Source organism: Octopus bimaculoides, chromosome 18 (genome assembly GCF_001194135.2).
Source record: "Octopus bimaculoides isolate UCB-OBI-ISO-001 chromosome 18, ASM119413v2, whole genome shotgun sequence".
In the NCBI taxonomy this organism is placed as follows: Eukaryota; Metazoa; Mollusca; class Cephalopoda; order Octopoda; family Octopodidae; genus Octopus; species Octopus bimaculoides.
In genome coordinates this window covers 19,205,101-19,226,434 of record NC_068998.1, presented here as the reverse complement: position 1 = coordinate 19,226,434, position 21,334 = coordinate 19,205,101, and the positions used below count along the sequence as shown (strand labels likewise).

General features: G+C 34.5%; 1 protein-coding gene across 3 annotated transcripts in view; it reads right to left on the bottom strand.

Moving 5' to 3' along the window:
- Positions 1-21,334, bottom strand: part of LOC106882204 (HBS1-like protein) — a 91,627-nt gene that overhangs the window by 55,557 nt on the left and 14,736 nt on the right. Inside the window, exons 5-6 of one of the 3 annotated variants that reach the window (XM_014932796.2) lie at positions 20,835-20,882; positions 14,351-16,139 (exon numbers count right to left, since the gene is read on the bottom strand). In XM_014932796.2, coding sequence (XP_014788282.1) covers positions 14,365-16,139; positions 20,835-20,882 — 1,823 coding nt within the window. In that variant the 3' untranslated portion in view covers positions 14,351-14,364. Of the gene's footprint in view, positions 1-10,087; positions 16,140-20,834; positions 20,883-21,334 lie in introns of those variants that run through there. The other 2 variants (XM_014932795.2, XM_014932797.2) reach the window with 2 other exon arrangements.

Sequence of the window (21,334 nt, the reverse complement as noted above, 5' to 3'; positions counted from 1 at the left end):
AAATTTTTTGGTTGTGGCTTATTTTAATACAATATTTACGTATACATTTTCATAGATGTTTGTCTGAGTAGAATTCTATGCAAGCATGAAACATCGGACAAAAGTGAAATATTAGAAGCAAATCAAAATATTGCCCCAAAATGACCTCAAAATTGTGCAACCTGACCTCATTCCAAGGTTATTATAGTAGTAAAAAAGAGTTGTTGTGCTAAAATCATAGTTTATTTGGTAGATAGATGATAAGCAGCTTTCTTTATTGTAGTACAGATGTGACTCATTCGGAAAAACATTACTTTCATTGTTCACACATCGTCACTCTCGTAATGCAACACTTTGTAATTTTGGTTCAAATTGAAAGTGTGAAACTATTTTCACTTTCTAATGAAACCCAGTTGTTGTAGAGCAGTGTATTTCAAATAACTATAGCCGGTTGTTGAGATAATGTAGAAAATATGTAAGTGAAAATAAAGTATATTTGGTAGATTACTGATTCTTTTGATACGCCATACGTCAAAATCGGCAGCTCAGTTTTCAAATGCATACGCATATACACACACATACAAACTCTCTTTTTTATATATATATATATATATATATATATATATATATACATACATCATGTGCATATGTATCTGTGTGTGTGTAAGTGTTAGTGTCTTTTCATCTTCACATCGCATGATTGTTGTAAATGAGTGTCACCATCATACAGGAAGTGTCCTTCAAACTACTGAGAAAACATGTCCAGCCATGGGGAAATATTACTGGCACTCTGTCAGTTATGACACAGAGGGCTCCAGCTGAGTGGACTGGAGCAGTGAGAAATAAAGTGTCTAGCTCAAAGACACAATGTGCCCTACTGAGAATTGAACTTGCAATCTTATGATTGTGAGCAGAATACCCTAACCACTAAGCCACATGCCTTCACTCACAGGTGGGGGATATTACTTCACTTGAAAACTGATGAGGGTTGGTGACAAGAAGGGCATCCATCTAAAGAAAATCTACCTCAATAAATTCCATTCAACCCATGTAAGCATGGAAAAGTGGATGTTAAAGCGATAAGCTGAACTACAAAACATTGAGAACAATTACTATAGATGAATAGTGATATGACATATTGCACATCCATACAACTATAATAAAAATATGACAAAGATGATGGCAAATTGGATTGGATTGCCTATGTTCAGTTCACAGCAGGATGAAGGCCTCAGCATGTTCTCTCCACCAACAATGGTCTGATATGAAGGCCATGAATTTAAGCTCAAGATACTCAAGATGATACTGGTTTGATGAGCCTACTCTGCCACACAGGCTCAACATGGCTTGGTAGAGGGGTACAGTTTTTATACACTTACTCAGGAGTAGTTGAGTTGATTACATCGATTCCAGTGCTCACCTGGTACTTATTTTATTGATTGCGAAAGGATGAAAGGCAAAGTCAACCTCAGTAAGATCTGAACTCAGAATGTAAGGATGGTAAATTAATTTGAATATATTTACAGGTTTTGGAGGAGGGGTGTTATTTTGATTGACATCTATTTTCCATGCTAAATTGCTTTTACATCTAAAAGTAAAGACTGGAACCAACTTTAAAAGTCAGGCAAACTGAGATAAGCAGAGTTATATTTAGTCCTGAGTGTGGAAGCACAATGGCCCAGTGGTCAGGGCAGCGAACTCGCCGTCATAGGATCGCGGTTTTGATTCCCAGATCGGGCATTGTGAGTGTTTATTGAGCGAAAACACCTAAAGCTCCACGAGGCTCCGGCAGGGGATGGTGGCGAACCCTGCTGTACTCTTTCACCACAACTTTCTTTCACTCTTACTTCCTGTTTCTGTTGTGCCTGTAATTCAAAGGGTCAGCCTTGTCACACTGTGTCACGCTGAATATCCCCGAGAACTACGTTAAGGGTACACGTGTCTGTGGAGTGCTCAGCCACTTGCATGTTAATTTCACGAGCAGGCTGTTCCGTTGATCGGATCAACTGGAACCCTCGACGGAGTGCCAACAAGTTAGTCCTGAGTAGTGCTTGAAATGAAACTTATAACCAAATGATTCATTTTCAGCATTTAAACTTTAGCCACTGTGCTATATATTTGTTAAATCAATTTTTGATATTAGGTGCAGGTGTGGCTGCATGAAAAAAGCTTGCTTTGTAATTACTGTTGCATGGCATCTTGGGCAAGCATTCCTCTACAACAACCTTGGGCCAACCAATGTCTTGTGAGTGAATTTGGTAGATGGAAACTGTGGAAAATCCATCATATACATATGTACATGTGTATGTGTTCATGTTTGTTGACAATTCGTGTTGGTCAGTTTACATCCCTGAAACTTACCAGTTCAACAAAAGAGATTGATAGGATAAGTATCAGACTTAAAAAATAAGTGCTGGGTTCAATTTGTCTGACTAAACCCTACAATGCAGTGCTCCAGCAGGACCGTAGTCCAATGACTGAAACAAGTAAAAGGTAAAAGATAATAAATGGCCACACATACTAACATATATATGAATGACAAGCTTCTACACTGTTTCCATCAGCCAATTCATTCTTAAGGTATTGGTCAACCCAGGGTTATAGTAGAAGATACTTGCCCAAGGCACTGTGCTGTTGGACTGAACCTAACACATGATTACAAAGCAAGCTTTCTAGCCACACAACCAAACCTGTGCCTATAAACAATGTGGAGAATACCGTTTAGGGTAGTTTATAAATTGCTTGATATAGAAAAGTTAAGGAATCCAAGCAGAGCTTGTATACATTGTCTACAATGGATGTTATATATTACTTGGAACCTAGTACCATGGTTTTTTCAGTTTGGCAGAACTGGACCACTGAATGTTTGAAGTGGGTTTTGGTTGTCCTCTATGTTGTTCTTTAGCTACAGTGCAATTTTAATCAAAAAGACCTGTGATCAAAGGCATTCCAACCCTAACCAGCCTGTCTTATTGGAAGTATCTGGGACTACATTCTCTAATGTACCATTCCTCTGTCTTTTTTTTTATTTTTTTACAACAATAATGTGAGTAAGATCTGGTTGTTGTTTCTAGCAGGTTAGTTCATTGTGCTCAATGTGCTGTGTGAAAATCTTTGAGATTATTAAATGTGATGCTTCAGCTTTTTTGTGTGTGAGTGTGATGATATTAATTTTGTTGAGTGTAACACAGAGTGTAAGATGATGCATGTTTGCCACCGTAACAGATCATTATTGAATATTGCTGTTAATTTATTATGGAGGTGTAAGCTGTAAGGACTATGTAATTGTAGTGTCATCAGTATAAGCTGTTACATGCATAGTGTACAAAACAGTAATGAGGTTGTGCAGAGAGAGATTGAAGAAGATAGGTGATAGGGCAGAATCTTGTGGACACACCATTTAGCTCTTGATAATATTAAGTGAAGAAACAACTCTCACTAACAGATTCAGATACGTCAACACTGAAATTGATTGAGACAATCAGTGCCATTAATGCCTGACTCCAATCTGCTGGACACAATGAATACCCTATTCCATTAGTTCTATTAGTCAGTGTCATGAAATATTTTAGGTCTAAGTTACTATCAATCTTATATTTAACAACAGGTTATAGATGTCACTGTTATACTATTCATGCACAATAATAATATTAACATCGTCATCATGTTAACTTCCACTTCTCTATACTTGAATGGGTCAGACAAAATTCACTGAGACAGATTTTCTATGGCTAAATGCCCCTCCTGTTTCCAAGCAAGTTAACCCTTTAACATTTAAACTGGCAATATCAGGCCTGAATATTCTGCCTGTTTTATGTTCATACTGGCCAGATCCAGCCTCTCACACTTATCCTATAAGATTATTCTAAAAATAAACTATCACATCATCAAAATCTCAACGTAACAAAATAATACAGGATTAATTCAAAACAATGTGAATAAATAAATATTACTTTTGATAGAATAATATGAATGCTAATGGGTCAATAACCTCCAGTTTATCAAACAATGAACAGCCCAGGCGTAGTTACATGGTGAACAGGAAACAAATGATAACATTTGAACAAGTCTTCTGTTTACAAAGAGACTACTATAAAGATGTCTCAATGTTTGTTTTCTCTGCCCACTTATCATAGAAGGGTTCGTTAAATACTGATCTAAATTATGAGGCTCAGATACTAACAGATGCTTGTTTTGTCTGAAGGCAGGATATTCTAATGAAACTCTAAACGTGTCGAATTTAACAGTTTTGTGTTTTTAAAGCTTGTTTCTAACTCAATATACCATTAGAATAACTTGCTAGAAAGGGCAATTAAGTCTTCCTCAAATCATACTCTAATTTATTAAATAAGAATGAAGCCCATTGTATACATATCTATATGTGTGCATCTTTGTGTCTATGTTTGTCTTCCCATTACTGTTTGACAACCAGTGTTGGTGTGTTTATGTCCCTGTACCCTAGCAGTTCAACAAAAGAGACCAATAGAATAAATACCAAGCTTAAAAAAAAATATTGGGGTTGATTCATTTGGCTAAAATTCTTCAACATGACCACAGTATAATGACTGGAACAATTGATAGATAAAAGATAATCCACACAAAAGGGATGGTCATATCTGGAATGTCTTTTATCATAGGTCTGCTGGGTAAGGGTTGACCTGGAGCTAAACATCGACTGGTAGATAATCCACACAAAAGGGATGGTCATATCTGGAATGTCTTTTATCATAAGTCTGCTGGGTAAGGGTTGACCTGGAGCTAAACATCGACTGGTCACTGGTAAAGATATTTAACTGTCAAAATTCCTGACCCAAATCTTTACATAACTGTAAATGGTAATATGTAGTTCACTGGCAGAAATAGCCTCTTACAATAGGAAGTTGCTGTTGCTTAGCCTAAGATCAATTCTCATCGAAGTGATACATAATCAAAGGCATTCTACCCATAACCATCTCAATTGTTTTTTTCTCTCTCTTAGACACAGAACTACATTATCTAATGTATTCTTTCCTTTTCTGGGACAATGGAGTGTGATAAGGGGTATCTGACTGAATATAATAAATACACAGCATCATAACTATAAAACAGGATCTGACCATTATGATAAAGCAATATTGAACATTTTGAAAAAAATACAATTAAAATTTAATGTTATATGTAAATAATTAACTGTATAGTGAAGGGAAGTTGTGAAAGAGGGAAACCCAGAAAGACATGGAATGAAGTATTGGAGACCGATCTCAAAAATGCAGAACCTTACCTGCCCACCACAACAGAAATGAAATCCTAAAGCCAAGGTGCCATGTAAAAGTAGTGGTGTGGGTGCTGGTGTCACATAAAAAGCATTGGTGATGATACCATGTAAGAAGCACCCAGTACATTGTGGAGTCAGGAAGGGCATCCAGCTGTAGAAACCAAGCCAAAACAAACTATGGAACCTGGTGGGGCCCCTGGCTTTGCCAAGCTGTTTAAACCATGCCAGCATGGAAAATGAACATTAAATGACGATGATGATAATGTATATTGTGTTTGTAAACATATATATAGAAAGAGTGAAAATAATTTTATCTAAAATGAATACACAGAGCAATACTCCCTAGAAAGATCGATATTATTTTGATCACTTTTGAAGTGATCATAATAATATTGATACAATTCTTATTTCATCTCCCTCAAACTCTTCTTGTTTATACTGTAACTCCACTGGATAGCTCAATATGTCTACAGATACTGGTTTCAAATTTTGGCACAAGGCCAGGAATTTCGGGGGAGAAGCTAAGTTGATTACATTGAACCCAGTGCTCAACTGATACTTATTTTATTGATCCTAGTGGAATTTGAACTCAGAATGCAAGGATGGTGGAAATGCCGCAAAACATTTTGCCTGGCAGGCTAACGGTTCTGCCAGCTTGACACCTTATTTTTAACCACAGAGATTAATAAACAAAAACTAAGGTTAGTAATCTGTGTAAGATGATTCATGTTAAAAGTTTGTATGCATTTAAAAAAATTGTTAGAAAGGAGTAATTAGAGGCACTAGATGGAGGTTGTGTCAATTATTTAAGTCACTGACCTGCTCCTTTATCTCTTCATTATTAACACAAATCACTGCCACCATCGCCACCAAGAACAAAGATACAAAAACATAACACTGGTGGTGTTGTAACAGTTAGATAATCCCTGTGAACTTGCTATCTTAATTATAATGTCAAATTAGTTTGCTTTATCGAACTCTTTACAGAGGATTATCCAGTTATGTTCACTGGAGCTTGAAATATCTTCACTTTAGCCTCTTGTAAAAATGTCTTTGGGTAACACGTAGAATTTTCAGTTACAGTCAGATGCATCAGAATGAAGTAGAATATACAAGATACTTTCTCTGTTTCTATCTTTTTTCCTTTCATTCTATCTCTGTATGTATGCCTGCATGTATATGTGCCAGGATTTAGAAATACTCAGGTCAGTGTCTGAAGATGCAATAAGTCCACTGGGAATGAGGGAGTCCTTAGTTTTTAAGGCATCCCTCTAGGAGAAGGCAAACTCGTATATAAAACCCACTGATCAACCGAGTTGGATATTTTACATTTTTCTTGTCTCTGGACTTCTTAGTATTGCTAGTGACAGCTGTTGTGGAGTTGTGCAAGCCGTGCTCAATTTAAAATCCTTGCACAAACATTGCTGACACTCTGTCAGCAATAGCCAAGGCTTGTCTAAGAGTAGTCGGCCATCATATATATATATATATATATATATATATATATATATACATACATATGAGGACAGGCATGGCTATGTGGTAAGAGGCTTGATTCCCAACCACGATTCCATGTCCAGTCCATTGTATGGCATTTTGGGTAAATGTCTTCTACTACAGCCTCAGGTTGACCAAAACCTTGTGAGTGGAAACTAAACAAAGCTTGTTGTGTGTATGTGTGTGTGTGTTTTTGTCCCTCTCCTACCACTTGACAACTAGTGTTAGTTTGTTTATGTCCCCATTACATAGCAGTTTGGCAAAAGAGACCAATAAAATAAGTACCAGACTTTAAAAGAAAATATAAGTATTGAAGTTGATTCGCTTGATTAAAAACCCTTCAAGGTGGTGCCCCAGCATGGCAGCAGTCCAACAATTAAAACAAGTAAAAGATAAAAATGTATATATATACAAACATATATTTACATGCTCCCTCCCCTTACGTATATGTATGTATGTATCTATGTAAATATATAGGTATATTCATTTTAGAAAATATAGATCCCCTATATTTGTAACTATATCTGCAAGTTATTTTAATATCGAAGGAGACCTCAGTGGAGTGCTCTTGTTGGGAAATTAATAGATTATCAATAGTCTCTGAGATATATTCATCTTTGTTCTAAAATACACACTGGTGGTAACATATGTAAGTCTAATTTCATTGCCAAAACCATGTTAAACTGTAATAGGACTGGGTGTAGGTGAAATGTTAAAGGGATGAGAAGAAGAGAACACTTACTGTGACACATTTAAGTATTTAATATATATATATATATATAAACATTATCAAACACACATACTCAATGTATGTGCATTGCTTGTTTGTTAGTAGGCTGTGATTTAGCATGGCGGAGACGACTTCAAAACGCTGGGTGTTAAAATACATGAAAGTCATAGACAGGTGAGACAACTCACCACAAATCCTATCCAAGAGTGATGGACATTGATGTTTCACCATTTTTGTGGCTTATCAACATCACATACCTGAACTGAATTGCCAATTACACTATATACAAATAGTGTAAAAAAAACATTTGCTGGTATGCCCAGATGATGCATATGTAAAATTAAATTCAGATATTAATTAGAAGCAGCACTAATGTTGTAAACATTACTGAACACACATATTCAATGTATGTGCATTGCTTGTTTGCCAGTAGGCTGCAAATTTGGCACAGTGGAGATGACTCCATTAAGGCATTGGGTGTTACAACACCTATAAGTCATAGACAGGTGAGTTAAGCATCTGTAAATTTACAACTAATTCCATAATTCTCTATATTTAAGGAGACCCTGAATGCGGTGTTCTTCTCAATAGATTAATAAAATATTATCAATGGATCTTGAGATACATTTGGTTTTGTTCACATCTACACTGGTTTTAACATCACATGTTCTGATGATTTCATTATCAAGACCTTTGTTGAATGCATAGGATGGGATATAGGTGTGTTATTAATGGAAGTTGGAGGTAATCTGTGATGTATTTAAAAAAATTTAAGAGAAAATACATATATGTATGACAGTCCAATAATGGCTTAGCTGGCTAAAAGTTCGAAGTCACTGTCAATAATATTCTTGCTAAAGAATAATAAATTTGTACTCTACAAAAGTATGGAGTAATTCTTCAGATTAATATAAACTTGTTTTTATTATAACTGAACATAAAAACAAACATTTACACACACACACACACATATATATATACATACATACATGCATGGCTCAGTGGTTAGAGTGTCAGCTGAAAATTGTGAGGTTGTGAGTTTGATTCCCAGACCAGGCTGTGTGTTGTTCTTGAGCAAAACACTTTATTTCATGTTGCTCCAGTTCACTCAGCTGTAGAAATGACTTGCAACGTCACTGGTGCCAAGCTGTATCGGCCTTTGTCTTTCCCTTGGATAACATTAGTGGCATGGAGAGGGGAGACTGGCATGGATGGGCAACTGCTGGTCTCCTACAAACAACCTTGCCTGAACTTGTGCCAAAGAGAGGAACTTTCTAGGTGCAATCCCAAGGTCATTTGTGACCAAAGGGAGTCTTTACTACTTACTATTATGTATGTATAAAAGCCTAATTTAATGTACATCATGTGCAGTAATGTATTAATTTCTTAATGACAATGAAACACCTTAAGTAAATATGTAGTCATCACTCAAGATATAACCTCGCCACGTAGCCACTTAGTGTCTCTATGTGCGCTAGTTTAAATTATATATTAATTTCTGATTTTCCAGTAACTAGATATTGCTAAATATATCACACATTAATTTTACACACTTATTGCATCTGTGAAAAAAAAAAAAAAAAAAAAAAAAGTCAACAACCTTTTTTTATTAGAAGATGAAAATGTTCTTTTCTACTCTAGGCACAAGGCTTGAAATTTTGGGGGAGGGGGCCAGTTGATTCGATCAACTGGCACTTAATTTATCGACCCTGAAAGGATGAAAAGCAAAGTTGACCTCGGTGGAATTTGAACTCAGAACGTAGCGACGGATAAAATACCACCAAGCACTTCGTCTGGATTGCTAATGCTTCTGCCAGCTCCACTGCCTTAGAAGATGATGAAAATGTTATCACATGTACTTGTATGTATTTATATGATTTTTGTTAGTCAAAAATTTTAAAATGATGAACAAATTTTACAGCAATGATTCAAGAATAATGAAGAAACAATGCATGTGTTATACCTGGTAGTATTTCACTGTGCAACAGAATTTGTTTTTAAGTTTTAAAGAAGTTATTATGATTTGATTTTGATTCCCAACTATATTAATTTTGCGTCACCAACACCAGGAAAGATACAAATATCACAATTCTCATTTTGTTTCTTCTGAAGCACTTAAAACTTATTGCTTATTAGAAAAAGTTATCAGGAACTATTCTAGTCTATTCATTTCCCAGTACACAACATCTACATGATATAGTTTATGCAAATCAGGAGAATTATCAAGTATTCATAATTACGAGAGTAATTATAAAGACAACTGATTGCCAAGAAATTACATATATATAGAATAAAAAAGAAGGTAAAATCTTGATGAAATTACTTAGAGGCAATAGGAAATTCAAAATGTACAAAAATACTACAGAAATGTAATGAAAAAATACGTAGTGAAAATAGAGTAATAGTTAAGCTAAGAATGGAAAAGAAGAACTGCAGAGAATTGGTGCCTCTGCTATACCTTATCATCTCACTCAAACTTTCATAAACTACCTATCATCTGGATTGTTTTTGTTTGGAAATGGATAGACTCACCCAGTCTATCCATTCTCAAATATACAACATGTAAAAAGGATGGTTAGCAATGTGCAAGTTTGACGAACACAATGAAATATGATATGGCAGTAAAATAGAATATCTGTAACTACTGGAGAGAAATGAGTCCAGTATGGTTTATTCAACAGACAGTTTTGAATACAAAAAAATAAAAATAAACAACAAAAAAAAAGCTGAAAACAAATAAGATGGTTGAACATCAAAAATTTTGATTAAAGTATACGAGTGTGTTGAATATATTCCATTAAAAACACTGTTGTGAAATTGACAAAGGAGGAAATCAGGGTGGAGGAATTCAAATATGATGAGATCAACTTTGATAACAGTGGCTCTTAACTCTTAAATTCCTGGAGGGCTTTCATTATGTAAATTTGCTAATCTTGCTTTAAAAACTAGAAATTTTGATGATAATGCAGTTATTCCAGTATAAAATTCATAAAAATATAACAACTGCATCAATCTAGATGAAACTTAGCGACAGGATGTAATAAATTGTAGGTGTGCATTGTGAACTTCATTTTTACCTATTGTCATATCATTGTCACCTGCCCAGAGAAGTTGATTACAAGTAGTGTGTTTACATATATTTACAAGATATTGATTCATCATCACTTAATGTCCATTTTCCATGCTGGCATGGGTTGCATGGTTTGACCAGAGCTGGCAAGCAGGAGAGCTGATTTGGTTCCAAATCAGACTGGAACCAAATCAGGTTCCAGTCTGATTTAGTTTGGTTTCTATGGCTGGATATCCTTCCTAATGCCAACCACTTTACAGAGTGAGTTGGGTACTTTCTACATGGCACTGGCATGGTTTACAGAGCTGAACTTGTTATGAACCAATAATCTCTGGAGGCTGCGCATCTCCCATCAGAAAAAGCATTCCAAGATATGCTATCATCATCTTCATTCATACAATGAAAGTAACCATGCCTTGTTGATACATATATCTCATGGTTTCATCGTTCATTCTGACAAACATTTCTTCAGGTAAAAGTTGAAGAAAACACTCAATAGGTTTTGCTACTAAGTTTAAAGGTTTTTGAAGGGTCCACATTACTCATGAAAGCATCAAAGCAATAATAACTATGTCATCACTCCAGTACTCGCCTACTCAGGATCAAGTTTGTCATCACTGCTCAATGAATCCACACATAAATTCCAGTCAGAACAGTTGAAACATTACTGATTATCTTCTTCCAAGTCCAAGCTCTCTTTCTCTAATTAAATAATTAATAATATCACTGAATTCTAACTCACTATTTAAGGTAGGATCTACCATGATTTAATTTTTGGTGAAAGGCAATACCCAACACCGGGATAGGCCTATGTCCTGCCAGTCCAGAAGTTCCCTTCTATTTGTTTTTAGGCAGATCCACCATCCATTGCTGGCTTGCCAGGCCTGTTGCAACTTCACCATATTACTTATTCTTGCTAGCCGAGTGGACTAGCTCACAGACACAATGCATTGCCTGGTCCTGGAATCAAAACTACAATCTTACAGTCATGAGTCCAACACCCTAACCGCTAAGCCACTCAAAAACTGAATTAAGAAAGAAAAAAGAACATGAAAAAAATTCACTGAACAAAAATACAAATGTATGTGATGTAAACAAGTTGTCTTTCAACAGCAAATTCTTTCTAAAAATGAGGCTAAACTTTTTTTCAGCCTCCCAAACAATGACATTATTTAAATGCGCAACTTAGGATATGATGACAATTGTTATTTACAGTACAAGACTTCAAGTGTCAAAGTAGAGATAACTCAGAACTGAAATTTTTTTTTTGCATACTTTTGTGAACAATAGCCTTATTGGACAGTTGATCTCAAAGAAGCAAGGAAGTCCACTTAACCAATCGATAACATGTCTGCAACTCCATTCCATTATGACAGCAGAGAAAAACAGATGTTAAAGCAATGATGATAGTCACTCATATAAAATGTGAAAATGTATATCACTAACATATCGAATGAACTGAGACTAGATGAAGATAAGTTAGTAAAATTTTGAACTGGCAAACAAAAGAGCAAAGTAAAAAGTGTAGCTTTCAGAAACTAGTGTGAAAGACAATCTGTAGGCATTTCAAAAACAGAGTGGATTATTTTCAAGAATTATTGATGTTATCCAAAGACTGAGCCTTATTTATGACCAAATGTTGCAATGTTGGGATGATTTCTTGGGTATATGTTATAGCAGATTAAGTTGAAGTGCCTTGCTTTCCAAGTTAGAAAGTCTAAAGGAAACAAACTTTAGGTCAATAGCACATGATTTCTGATAAGATTAGATACACATGGGGTATGAACTTGATTGTATTTGATACAACAAACTATTTATTGTTAGAATGTACACGGATAAAGTCAGAAGCAAGAATCAGAAACTTATGGTTGCATGGCAGATGAATAATTAAAATGAATGAGACATCACAGTTGTAATATCTGTTTTCTTTCCTGGCTTAAAATTTTAAGCTGAACTGTTAATCTTCAACAATAAATATTGGTTTCAAATTTTGGCACAAGGCCAGCAATTTTGGAGAGGAGAATGGTTGATTACAACAATTCCAGTGATTAACTGGTACTTACTTTATTTACCCCGAAAGGATGAAAGGCAAAGTTGACTTTGGCAGAATTTGAACATAGGATGCAAAGATGAATGAAATGCTGCTAAGCATTTTGCCTTCTCACCCTCTTATCTTCAACAATAAATACTGAAAGGTAATGTTTATCTCCCACTTAATGTAGGTATTGTGTTAGAACACAAAATACTATGTTGCTTACCATGAGAGGATCTCTCACATGAACTCATGGTGCATAAAATCACTTGTGTTTATATCATTGACAGGTGTGGCAACTGTAGCCGATGGTTATCGTTTGTTGGCGATATAAACATTAGTGCCTTTATACACCCAAGTCCATATGAGAGGTCCTTCCATGGTAAATAACACATCATTTTGTGTTCTAAAACACCCACATTAAATGGGAGATAAATATTACCTGTTGGTATTAATACTGCTTCTGTTGCTATTCATCATCATCATTTAATGTCTGTTTTCCATGCTGGCATGGGTTGGACAGTTTGACAGGAGCTGGTAAGCCAGAAGACGGCACCAGGCTTCACTGTCTGTTTTGGCATGGTTTTTAAGGCTGGATGCCCTTCCCAATGCCAACCACCTAACAGAGTGGAACAAGTGCTTTTTACATGACACCAGCACTGGTAAGGTCTGCTTTGGCATGGTTTTAATGGCTAGATACCCTTACTAATGCCAACCACTTTGCATAGTGGCAAAGGTGCTTTTTACATGCCACCAGTACTTACTGTTTTATAAATATTAAATAGTAAGGACAACAACACATCTAGTGTATTCCTTTTGATCATCTCTGAAGCAATAACCTCCTAAATCCCAGGACATACTTAGTCAAGTTAAGCAATAAATTGGATGGAACATGTCCTGCTAGTCACAGGATTTTTTACACTGGACAATAGAGTATGCAATGAATTTCCCACTGAACTGAATTATGGTATAAATATTGTGCAAGACCACTGGGTTATTTCTAAGATTTTAAATGACTAGCACCATTCTCTGAAGTAGAGCTATAAATTGAACTCGACTAGGTGTAGTCATTGATGTCTACCATATTTTATAGTAAGTGATATGACGAAAAAAATATAAGTAAACTGAAGAAAAAAGTATCACAATTAAGACTTTATTCATGAACAAGTAACTAAGTTGAATGATTCCCCCAAGCTACCATTCTTTAACAAGTTATAATTCTTTGGAGGGTTAAACAATTTTGGATGAAATTAGTGTGACCATGAAAATGATGAAAGTATAAAAATATGCCAATAAATAATTATAAATATAATTAAATGGAAATTTTAAAATTATTGAACAGTATAAAATATATGTCTGTGCATATCTCTGAACAAACTTTTTTACATCAAAACAAAATACACTTCTGTTTAATTCAGTTTCATGAGAGAGGGGGAGAGAGGGAGAGAGAGGGAGAGAGAGAGAGAGAGAGAGAGAGAGAGAGAGAGAGAGAGAGAGAGAGAGAGAGAGAGAGAGAAAGAAAGTGAGTATGATTGTGTGTGTGTTATTGTTGGTTAATTTCAAACATACAATAGCGATTAAATCAAATATTTGGTCCCCCAGATAACCTCTCAGTGCTAAATGCAATAACATCATGAGAATTTTTTATTTGTTAAAAAATTACGGTGGTGTAGTTAAATAAAAAAATATAAAAGTAAACTATTTACAAATATGACAGGGTTTTATGCATGTGATTTAACTTAAAACAGACTTTCCCAGTAACAAACAGAAAATAACATGAATAGAAACCATTAAAATTTTTATCAGCTATTTGCTTCAACTGCAATTGGCGCTCGATGGTGATAAGCTTGCTTCTGTCGTGTTTTTACAATATCATCTGGTGATGGTGTAGAGAAATCGAATGGTGTGATATGATGGAATAAAGTTGACTCCCAGTCTGTAGATATTCCATTCATTTGCACCTTATATGAAAATTTTGGATATTTCAGCTTCTTAGTAGAATTGCTGGAATACTTCTGTGCTCTGTAGGAAATTACTTTTCCAAATAAGGAAACAGGCTCTTTGAATGCAGTTTTCTGGATTTGCATATCAGGATCTTCTTTAGTTAAATATATGTTGTTTTCTTTCTCGGAACAACTAAGATTATCATTATTAGTTTTGTGAACTGGAGTACTTTCTGGACTGGGCTTAGTTTCCTTAGGTCTCTTGCATAAATCTTCAAGCCTATTTTCAGCAATGTAATCAGACTTGGGGCTAAGTTCAAGGTTTACTTGACTAATCAAACTTCCTAGAGATAATGCAGAATCCAAACAGTCGTCATCTTTGAATAATGATTCTTTGAGTTCTTCTTCCTCGTTAACTTCTAGATTGTATTTAGAGTCATTGAGGTGAGAAGGGAAAGTAGTGCCATTTTCTTTCTTAGGAAAAGTAGAAATTTTATGATTAGTGAGATCACACAATGAAAATCCCGTAACAGTTTGAGGAGGAGGTGAACTATTTATATTTGAGAAAATCTCCTTTGGATTTTGCAAGGGATTCTTCTCAGATGTATTCTTAAGCGAATCAAGATGCTTAGAGGTACTCTTATTTTTAGATGGTCTTGAAAAATCAAACGTTTTTGCAAAACTACTTTTTGAAATATCTGAAGAAGACTGAATAAGTTTCTGAGTTTGTTTTTGTGAAGTTTTAAGCTTTATGTCTTTCTTCACCAGTTCAGTACCAAACAGAGAAACATCTGAATCGAGATTAAAACGGGTTTTTGTTAAGTCGGCTAAACTTGTCTTATCTGTGTTCTTGGGAGAAAATTTTCTATTTTTGGAACAGTTTTTACAAGTTTCTTGTGGACAGGTTTCAGCACAACTACCTTTATCTTTAGGTGGATCTTTTATACATTGTTTATCATTATTTGTCTTCTGGTGTCTCTGATTATTAAGATCAGCAAGTGAAGACTTAAAACCACTTTCCTGTTCAATCAATGAAGACAAGCTAATTGGTTTATCTCCAATATCAAAACTGTCTTCACTATCTCCTAGCCATGTATTTTTTTCAATTCCATCAGACAAAGAATGACCAAATTTATTGACTGACGAAAATTTGGCATCTTTTTCCATTTGTTCTTTATTCTTTTTTGCCTTTTCAAACAAATTCATAAGTTCCTGCTTATTAGATCCATTTTTAAATTTTGGCTTTGTTACACTACTTACTGCAGCAGGGGTGCTATCAGTTGAAAGCTTCTGACAAAGTGAGGGTGACGAATTCCCTACCGTGTGTGTCTCAAAATCGCCTTCCATTTCCTGATTCTCTTCTTGAATGGAATTCTTGCTCATTTTTTGATCTAATGATACTAGCTGATCTTCCTGACTATCTTCACTTTCAGAGGTTTTTCGCTGGAAGATCTCAACTTCAAAGTTGTCTGAAATTGCACTTTCATACGAAGAGCATTCCTCTTCTCCTACACTATTCATTCTTCGACATGCAAATGCTTGCAAATTCCTGTCTGAAAACTGATTACAATCTGTAGGACTTGTACAGTAATTTTGATTACAAAAACTATCATCTAATTCACATAGAGGAAAGTCTTACCTTACAAAAGCCAAAAATTAATATGAAGTAGTAGGAGCAAAAGTTTCAACCAATCAGAAAACCGGATGATGGCAGCATATTCCACACATTACCAAAAATTTTAGATGGTATAAGTAGGAGACAAGAGGGAGATGTCATGAAAGAAAAGAAGAAAAAAAAAGAAAAAAAGAAAGGCTCTCGTTAGAATGTTTATTATTATTTTAAAATTCCAACTAAATAACCAAAAACATTTAGTATTTATTTCCATGAACACCAACAGGGGTGACATAGAAAATATTTACACCACTGCAATCCTAGTCAAGGCACACAACACCTGCATCAGTCCATTAACTGGTTATCAAATACAACATTCACTCGTAAAAAAACAAAAACAAAAGAAAAAAACCCACAAAATTTTGCAAATACCAAAATTTTAATTTATAGTAAAATCAAGATAAAAACAAAAGATGCTACATGTAAAATTATAGTTAAAAAGAGGTATCAACTTCCAAGAGCTGTTTACATAAAGTGTACAAAAGCTACACACATCTATCAAAGAAAATTTACAATTTTATAAACCTAAAACATTATAAACCTCCTTTTTTTTATATATATTACACATGTAAATAAGAAGTTTAGACTAATTTGAATAAACTAAAACTAACCTGTAAATTGATTTCAATTGATAGTACATACCCACAAATATCTGGGGCACAATTTTTAATTTAATTTGGTTACAAGTATAATTCATCTTCATTTCAGTAGGTCATGAAAGGATGTGAGTACCACATTACAAGCTGATGAAAAACTCAGATATATATATAGAAATGTTACTACTCACAACAGTCAGCTATCATTTAGAGTTACGAATGCTGATTTAAGTGTTAGGTGTTTTTTGCCAGGAACACAATGCAGCTCTAGTTCCTAATGATAATACTATATATTTCTAAACACAGGATATAATCCGGTGTATGTAAGAAAGTCCAAATAATTGTAGTCTTAAGAATCTCAAATAGGGTCACATGCAGCAAAAAAAAAACCCAGCCTAGAATACCTGGAGGAAATCACTCAGTCACCACTTTGGAAATGTCTACCCATTTTTAGAATTCACCCTAAACATGAACCTCTGCATTGTCATTTAACCTATTAGAAATAACAACCTAATCTCCCTCACATTACACCCTACTATCTTAAAACAGGAAGGAAACATTGGACAATGTAGTGCCAGATATACAAAAAGATGCAGCTTGCACACTGTCTTCTTTGTTGAATTGCAAATGGACTTACTGGTCACTTGCCTATAAGATCTCAATCAACTTCATAAATCCTTTTGTTTGCCACAATTCAATCCAAATGGATGTGTACCCGTGCAGACAAACCCACAATATTTGCCTCTATTCCACACACTCTACCATGTGCAAAAAGACGTCAAATGCAGAAACTTCTGTAATCATATCCATGCAACAATGAGCCCGTCTTGATTCTGTGATACTATCACTCTCAATCTGACCTTTATATTCATCAAACAGCTTTTCTCTACATCAGCATAAGTAGCAAATAATGGAAACATACAACAGTATTTTCCAGACCAAAAATGAGAAAGCTCTGTAACTAAATATGACTCTCTTTTTCAATATTTTAACAACAGTAGAAACAGTTACAAGCAGCCTTCTCATTATCAACTTCAGCAATCCCACATAAGTTTTTCTTAGAATACCTCCAATATGCTCTCTAATGTCACACATCAGTTGTCTATTGCTCTTATTCTTACATGTAAGCCTCAACACATCAGTAGAACCTTAAACCACGAGACATGAGAACGCCCTGGTAAAGTTGCCTATTTACTGCACTTATCTCACATAAAATTTAAGAATTCTAAATAGACAACTCTGTCAAATAGTGTAAATGGAGTTCTTTCTGAATTCTACCATCTCAGTTGTGCCTTAGGATCCAATTATATCTATATCTAATCCACCCTTCTTTCTCACAAATTACATGCTCACTGTTACAGCTAATCACACACACAATATCACCGTCCATACCTACTTAACCATTCACACTGGCATCACTCATATAACAACTTGTAGATCTATTACATCCAAAAAGGTTCTTGAAATATCCTAACCTCATTTAAAAGTACCAAGACACATACACTACACATATTACCACCCACCCACATCCACGAACAAACATCTAAAAACTAATCCATTCTCTATAAATGTTAACCATTATAATCTCTGATGGGTTTTTTTAAAATTATGACCAAATATGTAGAACATATCTAAAACTGCAACCCACTTCATGCCACCTACAGCTAAATATCAACTGAATTGACTCTTCTTTCTCATGTTTTATCTAATGGAAAATGCAGACTTTTCATATAGTTGGGTTGGGCTTCACCAAATCAACAAGCAATGACATTCTCCAAATTGAATGAAACTAAATAGTTAATTTTTAAATATATCTACAACTAGTTATAATATGCATGTAATGATCCTTAAACAATATAATCTTTTCCATAAGAATTAATAAAAAGGGTAATTATAAAGCATAAACAACGACAGACATTTTCCTTAATTATATTCAAACTGTCAACAAGAAACTTTATGTAAACTACACACACAGGCAAGGGAGAGAGGAAAGTATTTTTTATTTTTTGTGTAGCTAATCAGGTGGTGCTATTTAGTTAAACACAACCTGAAGTATTTCTGATCAAAAATAATCCCAAGATATCTAAAGGAAGAAAGCTCAACAGATTCACCTGTGAAACAAAATCATGAGAAGAACTTCACAGAGGCTGAGGAATTGCTTAAACTATTTATGTAAGTGAATAAGGAAAGACGTATTAAAAATTGGATTATGTTGATTCACAATTATTATTAACAATTACTAATTGATCCTTTTGGTCATGACACTTATTTAAAAAAAAAAACGAATTCAGGAATTTTTTATTAATTTTTTTTAAGTTTAACTATCTACCCATATTAACAACAAGGTTAATCCAGCAGCATTCATTTAAATAGAATAAAAAAATATAAGTTAACAATAGACAAACCTCTAACCATGATGTTGGGTACAGTGAACAGTCTGGTATCTGGCTGCTCCTGTCTCAATGTATAATTTCTAGATTGAATAAGTTCTCACCCACATGCTATTGTTATTTCTAAAACTTTTTGTGAAAACATACATCATCAAATTTCACTCTATTCTTCATATGTTTGTAAGCAAGGGGTGACGAAATATATAATTCAAAGATCCAAAATTGTAACTGACTGTTGAATTCAATGTATTCTACCAACTTGAGCCTTTCATCTACAGGGTATGCTGTATAAGGTTGCTAGGTTTAATTTTTATCTTAAAGATTTGAAATTTAAAGTAAGACAATTTTATTCATTAAATAACATTAAAATTTATTCAGAGCAGACATTGAAATAATGATGATGAGAATGATGATATTGAATTCACTAATTAAAAAACAAAACACTATTACTATTTAGTTTGAACAACTACCACAAGATTGTATGCTACTGTATGTGTGTCTTGGACAAAAAAAAAAATGACTTTTGTTAAATTTGATAAAAAAAAAATATATAATTTGATATAAATTAGTAAAAATGTACCAATTAATGTAATTGCTTTTTTTAATGGGAAAAGAGTGAAAAAAAAAAAACTCCATCATTCTAGACTGAGAAATATGTAACAACATAATCATACATAAATCTTGGAATTTGCAGAACTGACTAACCCATATCAACAGGAGATACAGTGAGCATTAAAGCAAGGTGTAATGTAAGTAAACAATTCATTTACATAATCAACATCATGACAATATGTGTCCTTATCAAACTTTAGCTAATGTGCGAAGATACTATCATTCTTAATTAATGTACATTTGCTGCAGATGTAAAACAACTGGATTTTCTATCTAGAGGATAGAAAAGCCAGTTTCTTGAGAGTAATGGATGACTATTTCGTTATTTGCAGTATTGATACTGAGTCAAATACTATGAACTAGAAGAACGGCAACAGGAACCCCATTATGCTGTATTCTTCCCTGAAAATACTATAGACACTTCCTTTACAGTTACCATGTGTCTCAATGCTGGCACATTGATTCTCAGACAACAATGAAGGAGCTTTATCAGATTATATAAAAGGATGAGATAAAACTGAAGCAACAGTGTAATCAAAGCTACAGCCTCAAGGTGACAACACTTCCCTACTCCCTCATAGTCAGTAAAATAAAACATCTACAGTGTAGCTGACTGGCCAACTATATCCATAAGCATTTATCTTCTACTAAATATTCTTTAGAGATTAAAAAAGTAAAGCTAACAGCAGTAGTTTTCTTTCTAAGAAAAAAATTTCCTTTATGCTATTGTAATCAATCACTTAGAAGTCTATAGAAAGATGAGTATTAAATTTTGAAAAACCAAATGCAACATCAGATTTTCTTAGCAATACTTATATCATTTTAACAGAGACTGAAATCCAAGGAGGGACTAAAAATGACCAGCTTAGTTTATCAGTTCAACTAATGATAACAAGAAATCTAAGGTAAATTCTAACTTAGACTGAAATACTTAAAGATATGCAAGATAATTTACATTATTAGCAAAATACCAATTCTCGATGTAAAGTAGATATCCTCTATTTAACATGAAGACTAAAGACAAGATTAATTGAAAGAAGAGCTGAAAAAGATATTCACCTTGTGATTTACGTCCCTCTCTAGGTTGTCTCTGTGGTTTTGGTGCACCTGAAATAATATCAAACGATCGTAACAGTAACAATAATGGATGAAAATAAAGAATTTATAACATGTCTAATTTTCCCTTATATACATATATATAAGGTGCTGGCATGGCTGTGTGGTTGAGAAGCTTGTTTCTCAACTATGTGGTCTCAAGTTTGGTCCCACTGTGCAGCACCTTGGGAAAATGTCTTCTACTATAGCCTCAACTGACTAAAGCCTTGTGAGTGGACTTGGTAGATGGACACTGAAAGAAGCCCATTGCATGTGTGTGTATACCCTTTTCTTGACAACATGTGATGGCTGTAAATGAGTGTCGCTATCATACATGGAACATTGTTTGTTTCTAGTCTTCTGTGAAAAACATGTCTGGCCATGGGGAAATATCACCTTGCTTGGAAACATGTGGGGCTGGCAACAAGAAGGATGGCTAGCAGGAGAAAATTTCCCTGAACAAA